At 40.5% G+C, this 24,002-nt stretch overlaps 1 protein-coding gene across 3 annotated transcripts; it reads right to left on the reverse strand.

The window, feature by feature from the left end:
* Positions 1–81: 81 nt before the first annotated feature.
* Positions 82–23,010, reverse strand: LOC5502464 (serine/threonine-protein kinase 36). Of its 3 annotated transcripts, XM_048726135.1 has the most exons (36): positions 22,866–23,008; positions 22,648–22,741; positions 22,224–22,364; positions 21,290–21,367; positions 20,221–20,351; positions 20,099–20,147; positions 19,690–19,757; positions 19,370–19,460; positions 19,084–19,125; positions 18,859–18,952; positions 18,544–18,656; positions 18,163–18,430; positions 17,894–18,069; positions 16,052–16,287; positions 15,623–15,722; positions 15,063–15,154; positions 14,771–14,882; positions 14,119–14,269; positions 13,272–13,539; positions 12,356–12,502; positions 11,751–11,934; positions 11,356–11,436; positions 11,050–11,168; positions 10,650–10,770; positions 9,591–9,694; positions 9,398–9,464; positions 9,000–9,067; positions 4,816–4,901; positions 4,647–4,720; positions 3,546–3,687; positions 2,936–3,056; positions 2,319–2,379; positions 1,487–1,616; positions 1,208–1,280; positions 920–1,016; positions 82–619 (listed from the first exon to the last, which is right to left on the reverse strand). In XM_048726135.1, exons 1-36 carry the CDS (start codon positions 22,892–22,894, stop codon positions 443–445), a joined length of 4,185 nt encoding a protein of 1,394 aa, XP_048582092.1. In that variant the 5' UTR covers positions 22,895–23,008; the 3' UTR covers positions 82–442. The 3 variants fall into 3 exon arrangements, 2 of the variants coding, with proteins under 2 accessions (XP_048582092.1, XP_048582093.1); XM_048726136.1 differs by lacking the exons at positions 15,063–15,154; positions 15,623–15,722; XR_007307486.1 differs by lacking the exons at positions 82–619; positions 920–1,016; positions 2,319–2,379 and having other exon boundaries at positions 22,866–23,010.
* Positions 23,011–24,002: the final 992 nt, after the last annotated feature.

A 24,002-nucleotide genomic window follows, 5' to 3' on the forward strand; every position in this document is an offset into this window, starting at 1 on the left:
CACCGCTCTCTCGTTCCAGTACTCCACGCCCGGGGTCCCAAAGATGTAGATGAACTTCATTTCCGTTTTACCCACACATAGTACGATATCATTTGTTTAATAGAAATCACCTACTGTTCTATTACAAATCGCGGGCTCTGATTGACTAACACCCTAGTGGTCCGTAAGTTATAGAGCTCGTTCTTTTCTTCCAAAAGCTTGCTACAAAGTTCATAGATCCGATACACCAAAAATTTCGGCGTCTAATTGTTGACGCTAACACGCCTCAGACTCTGGCGCGCTTAGTCACATCGGCGCTTAAAGTGTCGGTGAATATGTGCTGGTAGTTCTGGTACGACACTTTCGACATATACAATTGTTAAATATTCACGTTTTATCTTGGTTCGAGTTCCAATTTAGATTATCCCCAAGTCACATTCTTGCATATTATCATTTCCCCCAGTCACTTATCCCTGTGCCGCGACTTTAGCTTGCTTAGTATGTGTGCGCAATGTTCACTCATTGCGCTGTCGTCTGACCGAGCGCTGGACGCCGTAGATGGGAGACTGGTAGCGCTTGACATCCGGGACCTATCCTGTAGCCTAAGCAACCGCTCCTCCACCCCAATTGATATAAGAACCTGTCAAAACGAACAAGAGTTCTTTATTGACAAAAAGATGGCAACTCAAAACGAATATGCATCACAAAACAAGAGGACGGAACGAACTTTCTTTCTTATAACAAAAGCGGCCCTCTGTCTAGAGTATATCCTGGGCCGCTTTGTCGTACTGATCTGTCTATCATCCGTGGTTTCTGCAATACAGCCTTTTCGTCTTCATAAAGAGGGGTACCCTGTGTCACACTGACCTGTCTACATACGGGGTTTCTGCAATACAGCTTTTTCGTCTTCATAAAGAGGGGTACCCTGTGTCACACTGACCTGTCTACATACGGGGTTTCTGCAATACAGCCTGAGCGTCTTCATGGCAGCGTCTCGTGATTCACAGTGGCTGTCGTTACACGCCACCTCTAGAAGTCTACCTCAAAGTCAGTCCAAAATCGACATTAAATGCCACCAGCACGAAGGAAACAACATAAAACAAATAGCTGGAGTTAAATTAGCTCCCATAATTTTTTTTCTAAAAATTCCAAATCATCAATCAAGGCGACCCTAGCCCCACTACCCCACCCCCCACCTTCCTTCCCGCCTGGATCTGACACTGCTTACCCGTTCGGCGCTTGTGCTTTGATTAGTTGAGGGTAGAGTGCTGGCGAGTGTCGAGCCAGGTTACCAAGTGCACCTGCGCAGAGGGATAAACAAGTTCAGGCGGTGCAACCACTAGACAGGTAAAGTGAGCATGACACCCCAAAAATATAATAATGACCAAGGCATCAAGGGAAACTAAATAGGAAAAGGAAGAAACATATTTTTTCTTGCTTTTTAAAAAATAATTTCCCCAGGAAACCGGATTTAAAGAAGGTCGGGTAATGTGTTGTTAGGACTTACCTGCGACATTGGCACGTGTTCTGGGCACGGAGTCAGTCAATAACTCTACAAGTTGTGGAATAACTGGAGCGAGTAGCGAGTACAACGAGTCACTGTGATACGCAGCATTACCTAGCGCGTAACTCGCCGCCTTAAAAAAACAACAACTCAAGATTAGCTACATAAAGAAAGGCAAATTTCCATGAGTGAAAAAATAATGTTAAATTGTAGGTGTAACTAGCTTGACAAACTGCGGAACACGTCGGATGAGAGCTAGTACAGCGAGTCACCCTTTGAATACAGAATAAGTAGAAGCGTTGTAGTTTGGTTATAACAAAGTCAACATAAACCAGTCAGTTCATGAACTCGTCAGCACATCATTTCATTGTTGTTCTAACTAATTTGCGCTTAGCTTAAATAATAAATACGTGATATAATTAACAAATAGATCTCATTTTTGCGTGCGTCTGCCCTCTAATAGATGCACAGTTGACGTTACAGCGTGACATCATCTGTCGAGTTGCGTGACTGTTTTTCATGAAACGCTGTGACGTCTTTGGAGCGTCTATAAGAGGGCAGGACGCACAAAAAATAAGATCTACAGTATCTGTATTATACAATAATGAAAATATTTTCTTGCGTTACAATCTAGTTTTTGGGGGCGCGCGCTCATGGTGACGCCAAGCATGCATATGTCCTCTAATAACACATGGATCCTTGACGCTTGCTCAATTTATGAATTGTAAATAAAACTGTGAAACTGGGTGTGTGTGAGGCTGTGAATCAGAGCGCGCTATTTACGAGTGTCGTTGTATAATCCCGGGTATATCAGTGCAAGACTTAGCTTGCATACCTTGCGTGTATTTGGATCATCAAACTTGAGACACCCGCTAAGTACGGATAAAGTGTCCGTCCTAAAACCATTCAGAACACTATTCAGAGCAATACATTACAAGTCAAAGGAGAAACGCCAAACCCCTCAGCTCTATTACACCTAATAACCTCTCTCATTAAAACATGTAAGCTGAATCCAACCTTTTTAAGCTTGTCAATAAAAATGATGGTTCGATCTGCATATAGGTATCTAGGAATGGGGTTGGCTTAAAGGTGCAAACTGCTTACACAACGACATAACAACATAACAGAGATAACATATTATTGTATGTCGTTCTGTCCATTCCTTGTGTTGATGTTACGTCGTGGATGTACATACTTGAACTCCAGTGAGCGTCCAGTGAGTAGACCCCACCAATTACTGACTTCTCTGAGAACTCTTATGCAGTCGTATTAAGGGTCCCACAGGAAAATAGTGTTGTGGCACCATTTATAATGACTGCGGACAAAATCTTTGCAGCGGGCGAAGTGGATTTCAAAACAGGATTATTTTAAGATGCGCTAACTTGGTGACGGACACGAGCCTTTGCAGTGCACCATTGAATGAAAGTAGAGAAATAGACGTTGATTTCTCACCGCTGTAAGACTGGGTAGAAGACAGCCGAGTGTTTGAGGATGTTTCCAAGCATGCCACACGCGCCGGCGACTACGGCTGTGTCCGGACACATTAGTACTGCGTAGAGCGCCTCGTATGAACCTGACATGAAACAGTAAAATAAAAATGACTAGCCGTTTTACATACCGTACGACGACAGTTTTGATTCGACTCGATGTGCTAGACCATTGTTGTAGAATTCATTTGAAAATTAACAACTTGTTATACTAGCCTTGCTATTTACAGAATATCGAAGTCCGGCGACGTCCCAAAACTAAGCAATAGACATTTTCTTTTGTCAACCATATTGGGCGCTTAGTGCGTTAATATAATCAATACATTCTATAACGCCTTACTTCAAGGATGTTGCCGTGTTCAGATATTGTTCCCGGTTACAATGCTAAATAATTCAAGGAGTTTAGGAGAGCCACAAGATAATCAGTTTTAACGTGAAGTGTTACCCTCGTTAGATAAAGTTATTATCATTATCATCACTTGACCAACAAACCGAGAGTGACGTGTGCAGATCATGTTACATGCCGTTCTTATGTACGTTTAATCAAATCTTGTCAAACCTGCCACGCCACATACCTCGGTCTCCCGCCAGAATGGAGATAACAGTACTGACGTATTCGGACGAGCTGCGTGCCACGTGACTTAAAATGGCGATGACGTCACATACTATCGAGACAGGCGAGTCGGTGCTTAGGAGAGAGGTGAAGAACAACTCCGCCTACAAACAGAAAGTCCAGAGCGTCACAAGTACAACAATGCTGACACGAGTTCACATTCCAACAACTATTAAATCATGCAACTGTCTTATTACACAACTCACAAACAGAGAATTCAGAGCGTCATAAGTACAACAATGCTGACACGAGTTTACATTCCAACAACTATTAAATCATGCAACAGTCTTATTACACAACTCACAAACAGAGAATTCAGAGCGTCACAAGTACAACAATGCTGACACGAGTTCACATTCCAACAACTATTAAATCATGCAACAGTCTTATTACACAACTCACAAACAGAGAATTCAGAGCGTCACAAGTACAACAATGCTGACACGAGTTCACATTCCAACAACTATTAAATCATGCAACAGTCTTATTACACAACTCACAAACAGAGAATTCAGAGCGTCACAAGTACAACAATGCTGACACGAGTTCACATTCCAACAACTATTAAATCATGCAACAGTCTTATTACACAACTCACAAACAGAGAATTCAGAGCGTCACAAGTACAACAATGCTGACGCGAGTTTACATTCCAACAACATACACTGGGGAATATGCTTTGTTGACCATTTATGACATCATTTCCATTCTAAAAACAACTCCGCCTACAAGCGCGCCTCGGCCCCAAAAGCCTGCTCTATTCTTTCCGGTTCCGATTTCCGCGAGTATGAACCTGATATTTGAGAACCTGTTAGCCTCAAAATTTGTCATTTACGCCTACTAAAACAAGAAAAAATGCCTAGAAACAAAACACAGGCTTTTATTTTCTTAAATCACTATATTATAGTCATGGAGTTGCCAAGTTATGTAAGAATCCTATTTGCCGAAGTAGGAACTTGCCATTTAAATAAAAAGCTGATAAGGCAAACTCCTTGAAACGAAGGTTACTGTATCAGACGATGACAAAACTAGTGCTTGTTCAAAGGTTTGCAGATGCGTTCACCTTCTCCTTGATGACGTACTTGGCGAATTGTGTGACGAACATCTCATCGCTTAGCACGAGGCGGCAGACGAGACCTGGCGAAACAACCGGTAACCTCAGTCACACCCATTTTCGCGGGTCTTCAATTTTGTCATTTTTAAAATATTGCGAAATTTAAATGTGCTCTTACCAATTGGCATGTCCAAAGCCTCTTCGGCGAGATAGGCGCTAGAGACATCCAGTAGATGGTCCAGCAGTCGCTGCCTGTACATCACACTAAAAAAAGAAGAAGAAAACCAGGCATGAAAACCAAAATGTCAGTAGCTCTGCCTCGCACCTAGCGTCCGTTAAACGAGCGACGAACAGTGACCGGGGTAGTGTCAGCGCAATAGCTCATTCTTTTCGGGCTTGCTTAAAACTTACAGTGATCCTTTGCACGCGTGCCTATGGAGCGCCTGGGTATGAAAAAAATTATCGAAAACGTCTGTAGGAGGAGTGATAGGAGAGAGCAACCAAACTAAGTAGGTGCCAAGGGGGTGCAACAATACGGTCACGTATTGTTACACCAATTGATAAAAAGCAAAAAAAAATCATATCTCTTGAAAGAAACATTGTTTCGCAACCGAACTTGGCATGTGTCATGTCAAGGGGGGTGCAAAAATATGATCATGTGATTTGTGACGTCATCGATGACGTCACTAAAAGCAAAACTATTCCGATTTCATAAAGAACAAAAATATCCATATCTCATGAACGAAACATCGTATGACAACCAATCTTCGTATGTGTAATGAAGGTGTTAAGGTCACGTGACGTCATTGATGACGTCACTAAAAGTAAAACTTCCCTGACGCCTTAAAATTAACTTGTTATGTGTCATGTAGACGTGAATAGTGGGGAAGGGGGTATAACATGTTGGTCGCATGTCTGTGAAATAGTTGACGTCGTCAAAAACAGAAATATAATAATATTTAATATTTCTTAAATTATAAGCGAGAATAAGCAAAGATTTGGTCGTTTGGAGCTCCGCTTTTAGGCAATGCCTAAATCTATATATTACTTTCCCTTTTATTTCTAAATTACGGGGTTTTTTTATACGTAAGTGGGAGCTTTTTGCGAGTTGGGTTAGGATAGATCTAACTGCAAATGCATCTGTTTTTGTATTCGGTGAACGTAGGTTTTTTTCTCTGGATTAGTAACATGTTCATAACGTGGGACAAAAATCAATAACTTAATAAACTAATTGTTATACGTGCTGGAAAAATCCCTATTGCGTTTATCCAAAACGACTTTAAACAGTAAAGCTTTGTCCCGTTAGCTTTGTCTATCAAATATTAGTTTTACACGTTTTGCCAAGAGTGTTAGCTTCTATGTTAGCACCTATATCTAACAACAAATATTTTTTAACGTTTTAAAGTGTTTTAACACATTTAAAGTGTTTTTAAAACATACAAATAAAAAAATTAATAATAACCTTGCCTCCTGTGTTTGTAAGTTAACCCAAACAATAAGAGGCGCACACTATAGTGTCTGCTTAACCAACAAAATCAAGCGTATACTGGCGGTCATCATATTGTTTTCTTTTACATATGGAATCATTGTTCCAAGCATTTTAATACGTTATGGGATAAACAGGAATTTATTTATTTATTTTTCAACTGAATGTTGTCTAGCGTGGAATTTATGAGATGCTATCGAACACCAAGCACAGTTTATCCAAAAGAGTCCTCCAACTTAATAGAATGATGAACGTTTATTAACGGTTTTTTAACGGATTAAAAGGTCCCAGTCGTTCGAACACCTGGATGAAGATAAGTCTACGATAATAGTACACAGTTGTTTACGGCTAAAAATTCGTTAGAATTTGAAACACCAATGTATGTCTCTTGAAAAAAATATTCTCATGAAAACTACTTTAAACAAGATTGAGAGCAGCAAATATACTGCAGTTTGCAGTCGTTTCCGAATTTGAAGCTAACTTTCCATAACAACGCTACGTTAATCCTGGCAAACTCAATTCCCTTCCATCTGTGCTAGACGTAATTGTCTCTTCAAGTGCTCATTTCGCCCAAAGAGTCCTTCGTGTACAAGCGGGAAAGAGACTCGAAAGTGCTCGGGAATGTGTGCCCCCCCCCCCCCCCCCCCCCCCCACCACCACCACCACCAGCTATCACCTATGCCAGGAGTCGGCTCTAAGCATTTTCAGTACTACGACAACGTCGAAACTCTCGATAGCGCAGAGTGCGGAGAGCTTTCCCGCGCTCGCTACAGCCATCCTCGTCATCACGGTGCTAATCTCCGTGTTTTCCATCCTGGGAAAACCATCATCGTCGCTACCGTCTTCACACATTATCAGCTCCGAGTTCCGGCGAATTTCATTCTCGTGAATCTCGCGCTGAGCGACCTCACGACGGGTGTTTTTGTGCAAACCTACTTTGTCTACTTGGTAGGACGCTCACTCTCTGGCGTCGAGGACTTCTGCCTGGATGTGGGAGACGTCATCGTCCTTCTTGCAGGCACGACCACTTTCGTGTGTACCCTAACAACCCTGTTTCTCGCCACTGTGGATCGCCTGATTGCTTTCGAGCTGCATATGCGCTATAACACCTTGGTCACGATGAAGCGTGTTAAGCTAGCACTCGGGCTCTGTTGGGCTGTCAGTATTAGAATAAGTATTGTCTACAGGATCTCCGAGAATCACCTCCGCTATCTCTTCTTCGTCTTCCTCCTCTTCCTATTCCTTGGTATGCTAGGTATGAACTTGAAGGCTTTCCATACCGCATATCGCCACAGAAACGCAATCAACGCACAGAGGCGGGGCTTGAGAAAGCAGCACGCAGCAGAAAGGAATTCAAGGCAGTGATTACAGTCTTCATCGTGCTGGTGACACTAACAGCGACGTGTCTTCCACGCTCGGTGATGACGTACGTGATACGGAGCATGCACAAGGAAGGCGCGGAATCGCCGCAAACGAGTGTGTTGGGTCTGTTATCCATGCTGGTGTTGCTGGGACCGTGTATCAACCCTCTGGTTTACATCTTTCGAAGCAAGAGGCTGAGACGTTACGTGGACAAGCGACTCGCTGGACGATTTCTTGAGACGATCTTAGAAGGATGCTGAGGCAAAACGCGAACAAGCGACTCGCTAAGAGATTCCTTGAGGCGTGCGTAGAGTTCTGTATTCCAAGAGCTGAAGACACAATGGCCCGCCATTGAAGCCGATAAACAACTATTTTCAACTGAAATCTTGAATTTTATCTGTCTGTTTGACTATGGCGCGCAAATGGTTACCGTGCTCGCGAGATAGGAGAATGCGGCCCGCGCGCATGGAAAAATATAAATGTTATTTATTGGCTGAGTAAGCCGAGTACCGCAGACGGAGACCGATTGTGACCTTTAAAAGTTGTCGAATACACATTGGAAGCCAGGAATAGAAAAAACTGTACGGCCCGTGCGCACTCTCTGAAAGCCGGTCAGAACACATCTGTTACCCGTCCTTCTAACTAAAAGTTGTAAATAAAAAAAGGCATCAGGAACAATAACTTTAAATAGAGGTTAGAGAAGTAGAGAAATCGTTCATTAGTTCTGAGACTGTGCCGAATTGCAGTGCGGAATGGCAATTATCATATATGCAATAGTCCAATATCCATACGTAGTACTGCTAGTCCGCTGCATTGCTAAATATCAATTATCATTATAATATAATAATGGTCATTATCATTTTCAAAAAGATATTAGGTTTAGCTTAAAATGCAGTCGCTCTTCGCAAGTCATTATAGAAAAGAGCTATAGTCCAATATCCATACTTGGTTTAAATTTTAGATTAAGGGCTTAGAGAAATAGAAAAAGAATAAGTTATTGTTCATGTACTGCTAGCCCACTGCATTACGGCGAGGCTCGGTGTAATTTTATCGCTTATCAAATAAACATGACGTTTAGCTTAAGGTCATTATTGAAGTTGTCTTTTGACAATATTTTTAAAATAACTTTTAAAAAATGTGAAGATTTTTTGTCTGACAAATGCAGGGACCGATAGAGGAATTCACCACCCAGAGGGGAACCAATACATAAAACACACATCATCTAAGTACGAACAGAGGAGGGGGGGGGGGGGGGGGGGGGGGGCGACATATAAACACACAGAATCAACGTACGAAGAGGGGAGGGGGGACCAATATATAAAACACATAATCTAAGTTCGAAGAGTGGATGGGGTGGGCTATACATAAAACATACAGAATCTGTCAGAAAAGAGTAGGAGGAACAAATATAAAAAACATATAATCTAAGTTCGAATAGGGAAGAGAAGATCTATATATAAAACATAGATCAAACACGTACAACATACATCATCTATCTAAGTCCGAGGGCTCACCTCAATGCATCGCTCATCAGGGCGTCATCCAAATCAACCGCAAAAGGCAAATAAAAGGTGCGCACGACCTATGGGTAATAAACTTGACAGTTGATAGCACGTGACACGCACGTGGCAGATGATAGTCTGTGGCACAATACAACACGTGACACGCACGTGACAGACGATAGTGCGTGACACAGCAAAAACGTGACCGTTGATAGCAGGTGGCACGAAAGCACGCGACAGATGATAGTGTGTGACACAGCAACGCGTGACAGATACAATAGTATGTGACAGAAACATCACGTGACACTAGCATGCGTCACGCAATAGACAGACCACACAATATGATAACTCTACATTTTATACAGGCTAACTGACAATCAGGAATATTTGTGAATTAGTTTGACCCTAACCTGAAGTATGAATGTTGTAGCAGCTGTAGTTGCCTCCTCTTTTGATTGGCACACATTCTCACATATACTAGGAGATAACGGTTACAACACTATATCACACATTTATTAGATTAATGGACATTTTTCTCGTTGTTGCTGAGGAGTTCACAGGGGAGACGGAGAATAAAGAGGGATATTTTCGCATTTGACTCACTGTTTGTAAAGCTGGTTGAGGAACTCTGGAGTAAGGATCTTGCTGAGTACACAGATCATGTGATCAGATGGGTCTGCCATTTTGATCACACACTCCACCGGTACCTGAAAAAAAATCCACCAATCACGAAACAGAGAAACAGAAGGGAATCACACATAAACTGATGACAGGATGTACAAGCTGCTTCCTGAAAAAGGACTTCTTAGTAAGGTGCTTAGTTGTAATTGAACATACAATCCCCTAGGGATTTCAATAAACCTTGTAGTAGATGTGGTGGTATGGTGAAGTACAGTGGTTGTATGGTGAAGTACTGTGGTGATATGGTGAAGTGATGTGGTGGTAGGGTGAAGTACTGTGGAGGAATGGTGAAGTACTGTGGTGGTACGGTGAAGTACTGTGGTGGTACGGTGAAGTACTGTGGTGGTACGGTGAAGTACTGTGGTGGTACGGTGAAGTACTGTGGTGGTATGGTAAAGTACTGTCCCTGGTGGTATGGTGAAGTACTGTGGTGGTACCGTGAAGTACTGTGGTGGTACGGTGAAGTACTGTGGTGGTACGGTGAAGTACTGTGGTGGTACCGTGAAGTACTGTGGTGGTATGGTGAAGTACTTCGGTGCAACACTAAAGTACTGTGGTGGTATGGTAAAGTACTGTGGTGGTATGGTGAAGTACTGTGAGGGTACGGCGAAGTACTGTGGTGGTATGGTGAAGTACTGTGGTGGTATGGTGAAGTACTGTGGTGGTACGGCGAAGTACTGTGGTGGTACGGTGAAGTACTGTGGTGGTACGGTGAAGTACTGTGAGGGTACGGTGAAGTACTGTGGTAGTATGGCGAAGTACTGTGGTGGTATGGTAAAGTACTGTCGTGGTATGGTGAAGTACTGTGGTGGTATGGTGAAGTACTGTGGTGGTATGGCAAAGTATGCAGCATTGTGGTGTTCATTGGCGAGGTATTGTGTAGCGTCACTATAGAATAGGGCACAAACTATACTTTAGTGCATGTCTAGCCCACCTCCACCATGAGCCCAAGACTGGATCAGTAAATTAATCTTATGTTACCTTGGCAAAGAGCTGGTAGCTGAGTTCAGTAACCTCCATGAGGCCATAAAATGACATGACATTCCACTGTACCCTTCCAACAGTACTCTCGTCCTCATCAACCACATTCGCCTCAAGATCACTAGATATAGATGATAAAAGATGAAAGATCACTAGATGTAGGTTTCAAAACAATGAGGGATCACTAGATATAGAAGAGAGATGTCTAGACAAAGACATAGAAAGTGGAGAGGAGGACAAACCAAGGACAAGAAATCATGGAATTTTTTTTACTGTCTATTTAATGTACATTTTAATTTGAAACAAATATCCGCTCCATGTATTAACATTATGGGTATAAACCCAACCTCAACCCCTCCCCTCCGACCACAACACATCTTTTTTTTACTGTGACGCCTACCTGATAATCATACCAAGATCCCTGGTTATATCAAGAATTCGACACATGCTCTCCCAAACAAGGTTCCATACAGGGTGACCAAGTATCAGGGCCAGGCTTGAAGTCAGAGAGGTGTAATTCTGAAAAGTAAAAACAAAAGAGCTTACTTTTGCACAAGAAAAATATCAGAAAAGTGTCTTTAGGAGTTTTTCAGCCATCACACCAAGGCCAAGGGCCTTAATTCCTTGAATAATATGACAAAAAGTACAGAACTGTGACACCAAAAGGCTTTTGGACTTGAAAAGAATTATCAACAGCATATAATACCTCTGTCAGATGTAAGGATAGCACCGTCATGATCCCATCTAGGTGTCCTCCTGCACCACCAAATAGACCTTGTGACTCCGCCTAGCACAGGGGTATAGGGGTATAACATGAGTCGATAATAAAGATACCTGGCATACACAATTATCGATACTATATATAATACGCTAAGGAATGGACTGTTGACCACCTTTTACGAAAAAACGGCTGAGCTAGAAAACTCCGAAATCATGCCATTTCCACACATTGCCAGAGATATTTTCCTTTACTCTACAACACCTTGGTTATTGTGTTAGGGAACCCTGGGTTTGTGCAATGACTAGTGTTGTATGTGATGTATCTAGAATCTTGATATTTTCCATTATTCTACCCAACACCTTGGATATTGTGTTAGACACCTGGGTTTGTGCAGCAATGAGAGCTCTGTGTGACGCATCTAGAAGCTCAGCAGTTTTCCCCTCCACTGCGTCATTGACATCAGGTCCCCATACTTGTGCCAACAACGCTGCTGCAAATGTCTGCACAGTGAACTCCTCAGAGGACAGGAAGAGGGACAAGATGCTTTTGGAGGCACCTGTGACCCTGCAACCACCAGAGATTATACCATTGATTAAATCCAAAAGGCATTTTTGAAATCTATTTTGCCATTGATTGCAGACTTTGCGAAACATTTGTGTGGGACCACATGACTGCTTTTATGTCACCTTCTTTCTAATTGCCTTATTAGGAACATGTGATTGACATGTCAGAACTATGAACTGTGATTCAACACAAAAGGAAGTGGGGAATAAATAGTGCACAGAATTCAGAACTACCACATGGTCTCAAGATGAAGAGGTGGGAAAGTGAGTTAAAGGGTATGGCAATAATTTGGTCAGAAATATGAACAAGGATCAAATCAGTTTGCACCACATAGTAATCATTGTAATTGAAATTTCAAGAACTTTATAAAGCCAACAAATGTTAGAAACTATATTATCTGTTAGATCCCTGCTTCACTTACTCCACCGGGACTTCCCCCAAAGCCATGTTTGTATTATAGATGATTTGCATCACGGGACACAGCACCTCAGCCTTTGTCTGCTGCCCCTGACCTTGGAGATGTGACGCCATGGCTGCCAACACCTTGTGTTCACCTCCAACATGCATACTGATAGTGGAAAAGAAGAATACAAATAGCGTGATAAGGGCCATGTTACATGATGCAATATTTACACCAATTTGCTGAGCAATCTTTGCTGCATTGCGAGTTGCAAGAGAATGACAATTATCTAACATCACACTTTTGCATATTTTTTTTTCTGTTGCAAGTTGCAAGAAGAATTGGTTTCTACTTTTCGCAAAATTGTGAGAAGAATGTCCATGTGTATCATGTTTCTGGAAGCTGCAATTTTTTTATCCGCCATCATTGTATTGCAAGTTGCAAAAAACCATGTGTAAAGTCACACAATCTCATAAAAATAACAATGGAACTAACAAATCTTTGAAAGCAAAGTCTTCAATTGGGAAAGTAACACAATTTTATTAAATGTGGCAAAGAAAAATCCTGTAGTTTTAATGACAAGGAGAAAAGACATGTAGCTTCTACAACAGGGGGTTTGTTTTAGAAATGTTTCACTCTGATTTCGATTATACATATAGTTGTTACCAAACACTAAACTTTAGCAATATATGCATTTGTTCAAATTCATCTTTTTTTTAAAATGCTAGAAATATTTATCAAAGAAAACACAAGAAAACTTTATCAAAGAATGCTTCTACATGAGTTACTAATGAGTTACTATTATTCGATTATGGCCATACCCTAAAAACTGGTGGTGAAAATTGTATGAGATTTATAAAATCAAAAAAGAGAGAAAGAAAACATAGACTAAAAATGTCCATTGCCAGGAGTCTTTTCTGCAGATCACTTGGCTTACCTGAATTCTCTAGATACCAGGCAGAGCTCTGCCACCACGCTCAGTGCAGGCGGCACAGGCTGCCTGCTTCCTGCGTACTGAAGGAGGACGTCTAGATGCTTTTCATGTGCTTTCTGCAGGAACTTCTTGGCCACCACAGACGCCAGGTTTCGTTTAGCGGGAGAGTGTGGTGAGGTGCTGGGTGCAAGCAGGGCACAGAGTGTGGATCGAGTCAGGGACTGGAGCTGCTTGGCACGAGACTTGAGAGAATTGGGGTCTGCTGTTGAGGCTGAAAAGAATCGAGCGTATCCAGAAACGAGCGCTTATAATAATCTTCCCATCCAATAGTTACAATGATGCCCTGGAGAAAGCCGGTCTTGTCTTGCTTAAAAATAGACGATTTATGCTTTGTCAACAATTCATGAGTTCCCTGTGTGAGGAAAACCCTTTACATTGCCTAGCCACTAGTAGTACTGTCAAGGGAGTCAACCGGTACAATCTAAGAAGATCTGCTCCCATGAAACCGAAAATATGCAACACTAATCGCTTGTTAAATTTTGTTACTGTTAAGTATCTGTATAAGTATGAATGTAGTAATGTTGTAATCGCTTAACTTGTGTGTGTGCTAATTACCTGTAATTCAGTTTCTAACTGCGAGGGGTATTTAATAAACGAATCTATCTATCTATCTAAGCTGTATTTATGGTCCTTCTTTGCTAGGACTCTCTTCTTTGCTATCCTAACCCCTGTTTGTAAAGCTAACATATGTTTAACATAAATACCTACGATTCAAATAAGCTTGCACTCTTAGAATACATGTGCTGTGACCCATAATTGATAACGAAGATGGCATTTGGCAAACACTTACCCTTGAGTTTTTGCACCAGTGGCTGATCAAGCGCAAGAGATGAAATGATTGCATCAACACTGGCAATGTCACACATGGCAAGATTGTCATAGAACTCCTCACGAATGGGTCCTGGATGACAATCAAACGCTTGGCAGAGGGCACCCACACACTTGAAAAGTACGAAACAAAATGTAACAATTTATGAGTATATCGAAATGGTGTTGTTTAATAGAAACTCTCATCAGAATTCGTCTTAAAAACAATGGGTGTAACCAAGAGAGAGAGCAAGATATTGTGGTAAAGAAGTGCAGTTTCCAACCTGACCTTGAAAATGACACCATAAGCTAGGCACGGAGCATGGATCAACACCAATACAGATAAAGAGATAAGACTTCTGTCTTTTTCAATCTGTAAGGGGATTCACAGATCCTAATCTCATGCCACAAGAACTGGCGGACTTGCCCCTAATCTATAACCTACCAATCACCTTCTCTCCCACAGACCTATGGCTTGAGGTAAGATCATCTAAAGTCTGGTATCTCATGTCTTGCTACTTCACATCACATAAGATCCATTAACAGTAATAGATCTAGGGGGCTCCAAGGCGGCTGGTGCCCCACCCACCCACCCTTTTGAAAAATTCCTGGATCCACCCCTGATTAAGACATACCTCTAAACTTGCATCTCTTAGCAGGAATTCTTTATCTTGATCACACCTCAAGAGGGCGGAAACAACACTACACAGCATCTTACCGCTTTCAGGTAGGCCACAACAATCCACCCTGAAAAGAGATAAACCATTATGTGGCTAAGAGACCAATCACCTTTACCAGCCACAATGTATCTTTATTGTGCTTATGAGGCTTTGACAAAGAAGCAATGGAATTGTGAAAGGCAAACGCTGCTCATAACAAATGCTTTCTAATTATAATTGAAGATAATGTATTATTGCACACCAATACCTTTCATCTTTCCCTGCTTTCAAGATGCAGTATTTGAGATATGCTGTGACAATACTAAGTAGGTCAATAATCACCTGCACAACCCATGGTTGCTAAAACCAACAGAAAATACTATCAAAACTTGCTTGCAATGTGTTACAAGAAATCTTATTGTCTGTTCATCATTGGTTCGATTCAATTCTTAAAAGTATCACATAGCACAGTACAGATCTGGTGACATGCTACCAGCTTAGATGACATGCTACCTCAGCAAGAGGAGGTTTAGTTGGGATGTTAGTCATTTTACCTTATTTTGAGAAGGTTTAGTTGGGGTGGTAGTCATGTCCCTTATAATGAGGTTTATTTAGGTGGTAGTTATGTTATCTTTTATCAAGAGCAGGTTTAGCCAGGCACCACGGAAAGGGAGGGTCTGCGGGGGGGGGGGGGGGGGTTGAGAGAAACAAGTCAAAAACGATGACTATACTATTTATTCCTTTTTCGTTTTTCAATATGATAAAAAAATTTTCAATTATAAGCCCCCCAGTTTTCTACATGCTCCGTTGGGGTGGTAGTCATGTTACCTTATAAAGAGAAGGTTTAGTAATCAGTTGCGTGACAAGATCAGCCATTTTAAGGGGAATACCAAGGGTACTGCAGAACATGGATTTGTCACTTGCAGAGCTGTAGAAGAAACACCTTTGGTGAGTGTCTATTTATTCTTTTATTTCTATTTATTTGTTGTGTATTCTTTTTACACATAGGGGTGTCATGAAGAATTGCAGTCTTAAGCTCAGCTACTCCTAATTTTTTTCACTTTTATTGAATGTTATTCAAAATCCTACCCATGCACGAATGCTTATACAGCTGACCTCTGAAGAGGACAAGGTCAGGAAAATTGGCTACAATATTGAACTTCCATTAAAGTTGCTTTCTCAACTGCCATTTTGCTATTCTAGCATGTATAGAGGGCCAGTTGAAAAACTAACCTAGTTTTTTTCAAGGAATCATACCTTTTGTTAAGGAGAATGTTCCTTAAGACCCTAAGTACAAGCCGTAGTTTAGATGCACCCTCAATCACTCCATCAAACACTAATGCACAGGCATTGTCCATTGCTGTCCTTGTGTGTTCTACAAAAGCTTCATCATTCATCAGCTTCATGCTTGTCGACTCATTAGCATCTTCTGGGGAAGGGCTGGCTTCAGTTGCCTCCACAAGGCACTCCCATTCTTCATCACTGTCAAGTTCCTAGAGATAGGCATTTCCAATTTATTGATGACAATCCAATGATGATAAATTAACAGGGAAAATGATGCACAGGATTATGATGGACATGGATGTTGATGGACATGAATGATGATGGACATGGATGTTGATGGACATGGATGGTGATGGACATTGATGTTGATGGATTTGAATGATGATGGACATGGATGATGATGGACATGGATCTTGATGATGGACATTGATGATGATGATGGACATGGATGACGATGGACATAGATAATGATTGACATGGATGATGATGGACATGGATGATAATGGATGTAATGGACATGAATGATGATAGACATGGATGACAACGATGAACATGGATGGTGATGATGAACATTGATGATGGACATGGATGATTATGGACAAGTTTGATGATGATGGACATGGATGATAATGATGGACATGGATGATGATGATGAACATTGATGATGGACATGGATGATCATGGACAAGTTTGATGATGATGGACATGGATGATAATGATGGACATGATGATGATGATGGACATGGATGATAATGATGGACATGGATGATGATGATGAACATTAATGATGGACATGGATGATTATGGACAAGTTTGATGATGATGGACATGGATGATGACGATGAACATGGATGATGATGATGGACATGGATGATGATGGACAAGTTTGATGATGATGGACATAAATGATAATGATGGACATGGATGATAATGATGGACATGATGATGATGATGATGGACATGGATGATGATGGACTAGTTTTACGATGATAAACATTGATAATGATGATGAACATGGATGATGATGGACATGGATTATAAACATGATGATGATGGACATGGGTGTAATGGACATTAATGAGGATGGACATGGATGATGATGGACAAGTTTGATGATGATAGACATGGATGATGATTATGGACAAGGATGACAATAATAAAAATGGATGATGATGATGGACACGGATGACTATGCACCTGGATGATGATGTACATGGATGACAATGATGAACATGGATGATGATGATAAACATGGATGATGATGATGGACATGGATGATAAACATGATGATGAAGGACATGGGTGTAATGGACATGAATGATGATGGACATGAATGATGATGTACAATGGATGATTATGGACAAGTTTGATGATAATGATGGACATGGGTGATGATGGACATGAATGATGATGTACATGGATGATGGACACGGACGACAATGCACCTGGATGATGATGATGGACATGGATGATAATGATGATGATGCACCTGGATGATAATGATGGACATTGATTATGGACATGGATGATGATGGACAAGTTTGATGATGATGGACATGGATGATGATGATGGACATGGATGATGATGATCAACATGGATGACGATGATGAACATGGATGATGATGGACAAGTTTGATGATGATGGACATGGATGATGATGATCAACATGGATGATGATGATGGACATAGATGATGATGATGAACATGGATGATGATGGAAAAATTTGATGATGATGAACATGAATGATGATGAGGACCATGGATGATTAACGCGGTATATAGAAGAGGAAAGATAACATTATTGGCCATTGTACCTCATTCTCTGCTTGTCCCCCAGTAGTCTCCTGCCTCCTCTTGGCTGCAGCAGCCAGCACAAGATTAATAACAGACATCTCTCGCTCATAATCATCACTTATCTCATGCCCTGTTCGCTCTCTCTGAGTCTGGTTCTGTCTGACTTGTTTGCTTTCTTGCTCAACTTCCCAATCATCTGGATCCAAATATAATCAACGCTGACAATAAACTGGGGATGTAAGGGTATAAAATTCCCAAAAAATATTAATTGAAACATTACAAAACTCACCATCAAGATGTTGTGCAGGCCTCTGCTCTTCTGGCTGCCTTGCTTTTTTCTGTCCATTACTCTGCTTTCGTCCACATTTCTCTTCCTCTTTGCTTTGCTTTCCTTTGCTCGAAGTTGGCTGCTTTTTCTTGGCATCTGGCTTGCACTCTGCAGTCTTGTCTTTGGTGTTGTCTGGCTTTTTGTTTCCATCTTTGTTCTGCTTCCCCCCTTCTTGCCGTTGCTGGAGCTTCTTTATCCACGATGGCTTTACCTCTTGGTCTTCTTTATTCTAAAAAATCATAAGTACAATGCTTATAAGGTGACGATAGGAACTGAACCTAGCATGGTTTTTGTTTGAGGATTTATATATGCTTTTGTAGTAGAACATTCTGTACATTCTACCTTTTCCCTTGTCTTACTGGGCGTTTTCACAGAGCCCCTGTCCAGATGGGTCCTGTTGACCTGAGTGCTTTCAAACTCAGAAGGAGGAATCCCATCAACTTCAAGATCAGCTTCTAAAATCAAGAAAAGGAATCCAGCACATATTATATCATGAGGAAAATAAAATGACACTCTTTAATAGATCCTTCCAAATCCCTCCCATCCCTTCATCCCCCCGTCCCCTATTTGAGCTCCTGGATCCACCTTTGCATCAAGATCTTTTAAAATCATGGTTAATTCATCACACTTAATTCAATAAAAGAAACTTTTTAATACCGTTTATGTTACTGGACACAAATGGATGGCGCAGTAGGTGTGGCCAGGTCAGCCTCTTGGTTGGATCTTTTGTCAGTAATCCTTGTAAAAAACTCTATGAACACAACAGACACAATAATATGTACAATGCAACACTATCTATACCCCCTTATTTACAGTAAAAGGAGCATGCTAGGGTATATTATACTTTGTAGTCTAAAGTGTTACTGTGAAAAAGCTCCTTACCTGAAAATCAGGGCTCATTGTTTCTGGCCATTTCACTGTATCCTAAAACAAAATCAAAGGGAAATCTGCATGAATTAAGTAAAAAAAAAATATGCCAACCTGCTACAACTCAAGGTATGTTAGCTCTAATGACAAGTTTTCAGAACTCCTTCCTTTTTAGGATACCACCTAAAAAAACAAATTGCGAGAATGCAAGCTTTATGGTAGGGAAATTGCTAGTAATGTCGCAGAATTGCAATCATAGGCCATAATTGGCAGGGATAAACACCACTAGCTTTCACCATACCCTGCATATCTGGTTCACAAGTTGAAAGATGCTATTGGTGTAAAAAGGTGGAGTGCCAACACACAGCTCATATAAGATGCATCCAAGAGACCTGCAGAGAACCAGCAAGATGTTACAAATGGGAGAGAATGTGGACAAACAGTGGGATAAGGAGCATTTTGTTTTTATTTTCTTCAACCAGTTTCCATCCATGTTAAGTGAAGAGCACACCATGACAAACATGTTATTCAACATAATGCTAAAATTATTTCTTCTGCATTCAAGTGCCCTTTAATATTTTCTTTAGCTTTTGCAAAGTTTAATTCCAGATTCTTCCTTACCATAGGTCAGAGTTGTAGTCATATGGTTTCTCCTGAACCAGCTCAGGTGACATATATAATGGAGTTCCCTACAGACAAGACATAGAATGTAATGATAATTCATTATGGTCACATGTGTTTTTGTAGTAAACCTCATGAAGGTAGGGTGATAAGATTAAAAAACAAATGGTGATGTGATAACAGTGGCAGTGCTTGTGTTTTGTACTAAACAAAGTGCTTGTTAGAATAATCAGTAAATTGAATGCAAAGGCTTCTTCCATTGTGAGCAATGGCAGTATGGAGGCCTTAAAGCACATCCTCAAAGAGTGAGCAGGGAGTGCTGCCAGCCTCATTAGCCCTGCTATAATGTAATTATTTCAATTTTATAAAAGGTACTGGTAGAGACAAAGATGATGATTATTGATTCTACCTTTATAGATGTAAGGACCAGAGTATTAATGCTCATAGCTCTTGCAAATCTAAAATAAAATAGCACAGTTGTAATACATAATCCATTATTTCTAATGCTATGCTATACAAACTATAACTTACCCAAAGTCACAAAGCTTAACAACTCCATGTTTTCCAATGAGAATGTTCTGTGGTTTCATATCTCGGTGAAGGATGCGGTGAGAGTGAAGGTAGTAAAGTGCCTTTACCAGTTGGCAAGCGATACGTTGCACCTACATTACACAAGATGCAGTTATGCCAAGTGCACACTAGCAACATAATAACATAACGACATGGGCGTGCGCACTATGTTTAGCCCGACATAACAACATGGACATAATGACATAAAAGAAAAAACATATTTTTTCTCTTATGTTGTTATGTCCATGTCGTTATGTCGAAGATAAGAGTGCGCGCGCCCATGTCATTATGTTGATATGTCTCTAGTGTGCACTAGGCATTAGAGAAAATGTAAATGATACAGACTTTCTAAGGTTTTTATGAATAGAGTATTCTCTTTAAAAATATCTGTCCCTGCTTTGATTTTGAATTTAAATCTGTTGAGATATAACTTGTGTGATTAATGGTTTTGGAGGGTATGAAACGCTATGCAAATGAGAAGCTCATCTTAGTATTAAATCACATATGCTTGAATTACAGCAAATTCCAATCCATCCTACAATTAAAGTGGCCCACTCACATTTGGAAATGTGACCCACTCATTTGGAAGTCTGTTTTTTTGTGACTGTCACAAAAGTTTTTCTGTTTGCTAAAGTACATAGGCAGAGGGAAAAAATGGCATGAAATTTTCCAATTCTCAATATATAAGCTTAAGATTCCGCATACAAGGAGTTCCTCTAACCAAAAGCTTATTTCCAAATGTTAAAGAAATTTAGAAGATATGAAATTTAGGTAATAGCGAGCAAAGTTGGGTTAATATCTGATCGGAGCCCGACTTCTCCCTAAAAACAAGGAGAATTAATACTTTGAACATTTGAAAATTGCACTTCAAGCCTCATATCTCGAAGACGTCTCCATTAGAAAAAAATACTTTTTTGATATGTTGGTTTAAATAACATAAGGAACCTCTATACAAAAATTCAAGCTTACCAAAGTTAACCAGACCTTATTTTGGGAAAACTTGCCATTTTTTGCTCTGTCAAGTACATACCTGTTCCTCAGGCAGTGCGCCATCATCCTCTAGAATCTGGAAAAGCTCGCCAGCAGCATACTCAGTAACAACACATACCTAAAGTATAGCATTAACACTTAAAAAACTGACTTTATACACTGATTCAGAAAGGCATAATTGTACTATTTTTTGGTCAGCAGGCTCACCACTGAGCACCTTTGTTCATAGCCCATGACAAGATATTTTTTCAATATTCTGCAAAATCCTGCCAATGAATTTAAACTGCTTAACTGCCTGGTTGTGGCTTCTGTCATCCAAAGTTGTTCTGTCATCCAAACTTGTTGGAAAGACATTAAAGTGTCAGCTTATTAAAAAGCTTCAATTGTTTTGATTGACAGAAGCCAGAATGCAATAAACAAGTGCTCATTGTCATTAATTGATGGCATTAAATTGTACTAAAGTTTAGCTGGACTTTAAAAGCCTTGCTAAACATTCAAACATGTTTGTCAAACATTGAAATTGAACTCTCATGCGAGCATATTTGGCGAGGTGGCTAAACACAAAAAAATTTTCATAAAACATGAGCGCACACATATTTTCCGTTATGATTACGTGAGAAATCAAAGTGGCGCCATGGGAATTTCAAGCTGTTATTGGATGAAAGCATGAGGTGCGTGCAATGTATTTTGTGATGAGTGGCTAAACGATAAAACATGTACGTTCAACACAAATGTTTGATGAAAATGTTTTGATCTGGTTCAAACATCTGGACGTGTTGTGGAAGCCAATTAAGTGCCATGTTTTGTGGGTGGCATTTGCATAGAAACATTTGCGCAATGTTTGACAAACATGTTTGAATGTTTAGCTAGGCCTTAAGACACTGACTTTGACATTTGCGCAATGTTTGACAAACATGTTTGAATGTTTAGCTAGGCCTAAGACACTGACTTTGACAATAAATCTGCACTCTCACCTCTTGTGGGGTCTCAAATGAGTCAAGCAGTCTGATAATATTCTCGTGTTGTAGCCCCCGCATTATGTCGATCTCCCGCTGAAGGCATTTCAACTCTTTTTCTGACCTTCCAGTCTTGGGTATGAATTTCAAAGCTACAAACTGAGAAATATACAAGTTTTTTGTTGTTGTTTGGTTGATATTTGAACACACATCAAACATTAATTTGAAAAAAAAGATCTCAAAGTAAAAGATACGGATGCATCTTTACAAACACAGCATCATTGTATTTAGAAGTTTAAGAATAAGCCATGACAATCTTCCTTCCAATCAATTCCCAGTCAGATATCAATAAAATCAAGTTAGTCTATCTATCAGTCTAATTTCCATTCCAATGAGAGCCACATATCGATCAAAACATCGACCATATAGAGCAAAGACTTACGTTTCCAGTGTATTTCCTTCTCCCCTTATAAACTTTACCGAAAGATCCCTCGCCAATTAGCTCCAGTATATGGTAGTTCTCCATCGTGTCGACGCTAATCACCAAATGTGTTTGAAAATATAAATACCGGGCGCCATCTTGACAACGTCAACAACATTAACAGAAACTAGCATGACTCGAGAGAAAATTATCCAAAGTAACAATCGACCAACTCTTACATGCTTTTCTTGTTTGATTTTTGAGCCATGGATTAAAAATATAAGTTTAAGATAAATACGGACGCTAATGCTAGCAGGTTTCTTGGAAAACCCAAATCTCGCGCCTTTATCGTTTGATAGCCGCCATGTTAAATCACGTGTTATCGCCACAGGCATACCATAAACTAAGAAAGAAGATCGAGAATTAATTTTATTTGGGAAGAGTAGGGACGGAAGACAGGAGTGGTGGATATTCCACTTGTTTGTGCATGGAAAAAGCTCGCCCATGGCCACAATACTGTCGCAATTTGTAATAAACTTGTAGCAATTTGTTATAACCGTCGTAATTTGTAATAAACTTGACGCAATTTGTTATAACCAAAGCTACCACATTTTGTAGGTTGTTTATTTTGGTTTGGACATGAAGTAGAACATCTATATAACTGACCTCTATAGCGGACTACATCTATTTAATCAGCACTATTCAAAGTTTCAATTTAATATTTTCCTGTCAAACTCAATAATTAAAGGGAAAGGTGATTAGCAACATTTTAACTTAGTGCCCCCCTCTGGTTTTACAGCCCCCCGCATACCTTTTCAAACAGGCACATTTTCCTGTCCTGAGGGTGCCATTATTTGGAGGTTCCCCTTCATGTTTGTTATGTGGTCCTTGGGTGGCAACACCAAGAGACCACCCAATAACAATCAGCAGAACCTCCATATAACGGACACACCAAGAGAACACCCCATAACAAACAATCAGCAGAACCTCCATATAACGGACACACCAAGAGAACACCCCATAACAAACAATCAGCAGAACCTCCATTTAACGGACACACCAAGAGAACACCCCATAACAAACAATCAGCAGAACCTCCATATAACGGACACACCAAGAGAACACCCCATAACAAACAATCAGCAGAACCTCCATATAACGGACACACCAAGAGAACACCCCATAACAAACAATCAGCAGAACCTCCATATAACGGACACACCAAGAGAACACCCCATAACAAACAATCAGCAGAACCTCCATATAACGGACACACCAAGAGAACACCCCATAACAAACAATCAGCAGAACCTCCATATAACGGACACACCAAGAGAACACCCCATAACAAACAATCAGCAGAACCTCCATATAAC

Source organism: Nematostella vectensis, chromosome 4, assembly GCF_932526225.1.
Source record: "Nematostella vectensis chromosome 4, jaNemVect1.1, whole genome shotgun sequence".
Lineage (NCBI taxonomy): Eukaryota > Metazoa > Cnidaria > Anthozoa > Actiniaria > Edwardsiidae > Nematostella > Nematostella vectensis.

Coding starts and splice junctions, on each gene's coding strand:
- LOC5502464 (XM_048726135.1), bottom strand. CDS start 22,894: ATGGCTCAAAAATCAAACAAGAAAAGCAT. Junction 22,365..22,647: donor GAAGGAAATACACTGGAAAC/GTAAGTCTTTGC, acceptor TATATTTCTCAG/TTTGTAGCTTTGAAATTCAT. Junction 1,281..1,486: donor AACACGTGCCAATGTCGCAG/GTAAGTCCTAAC, acceptor CCCTCTGCGCAG/GTGCACTTGGTAACCTGGCT.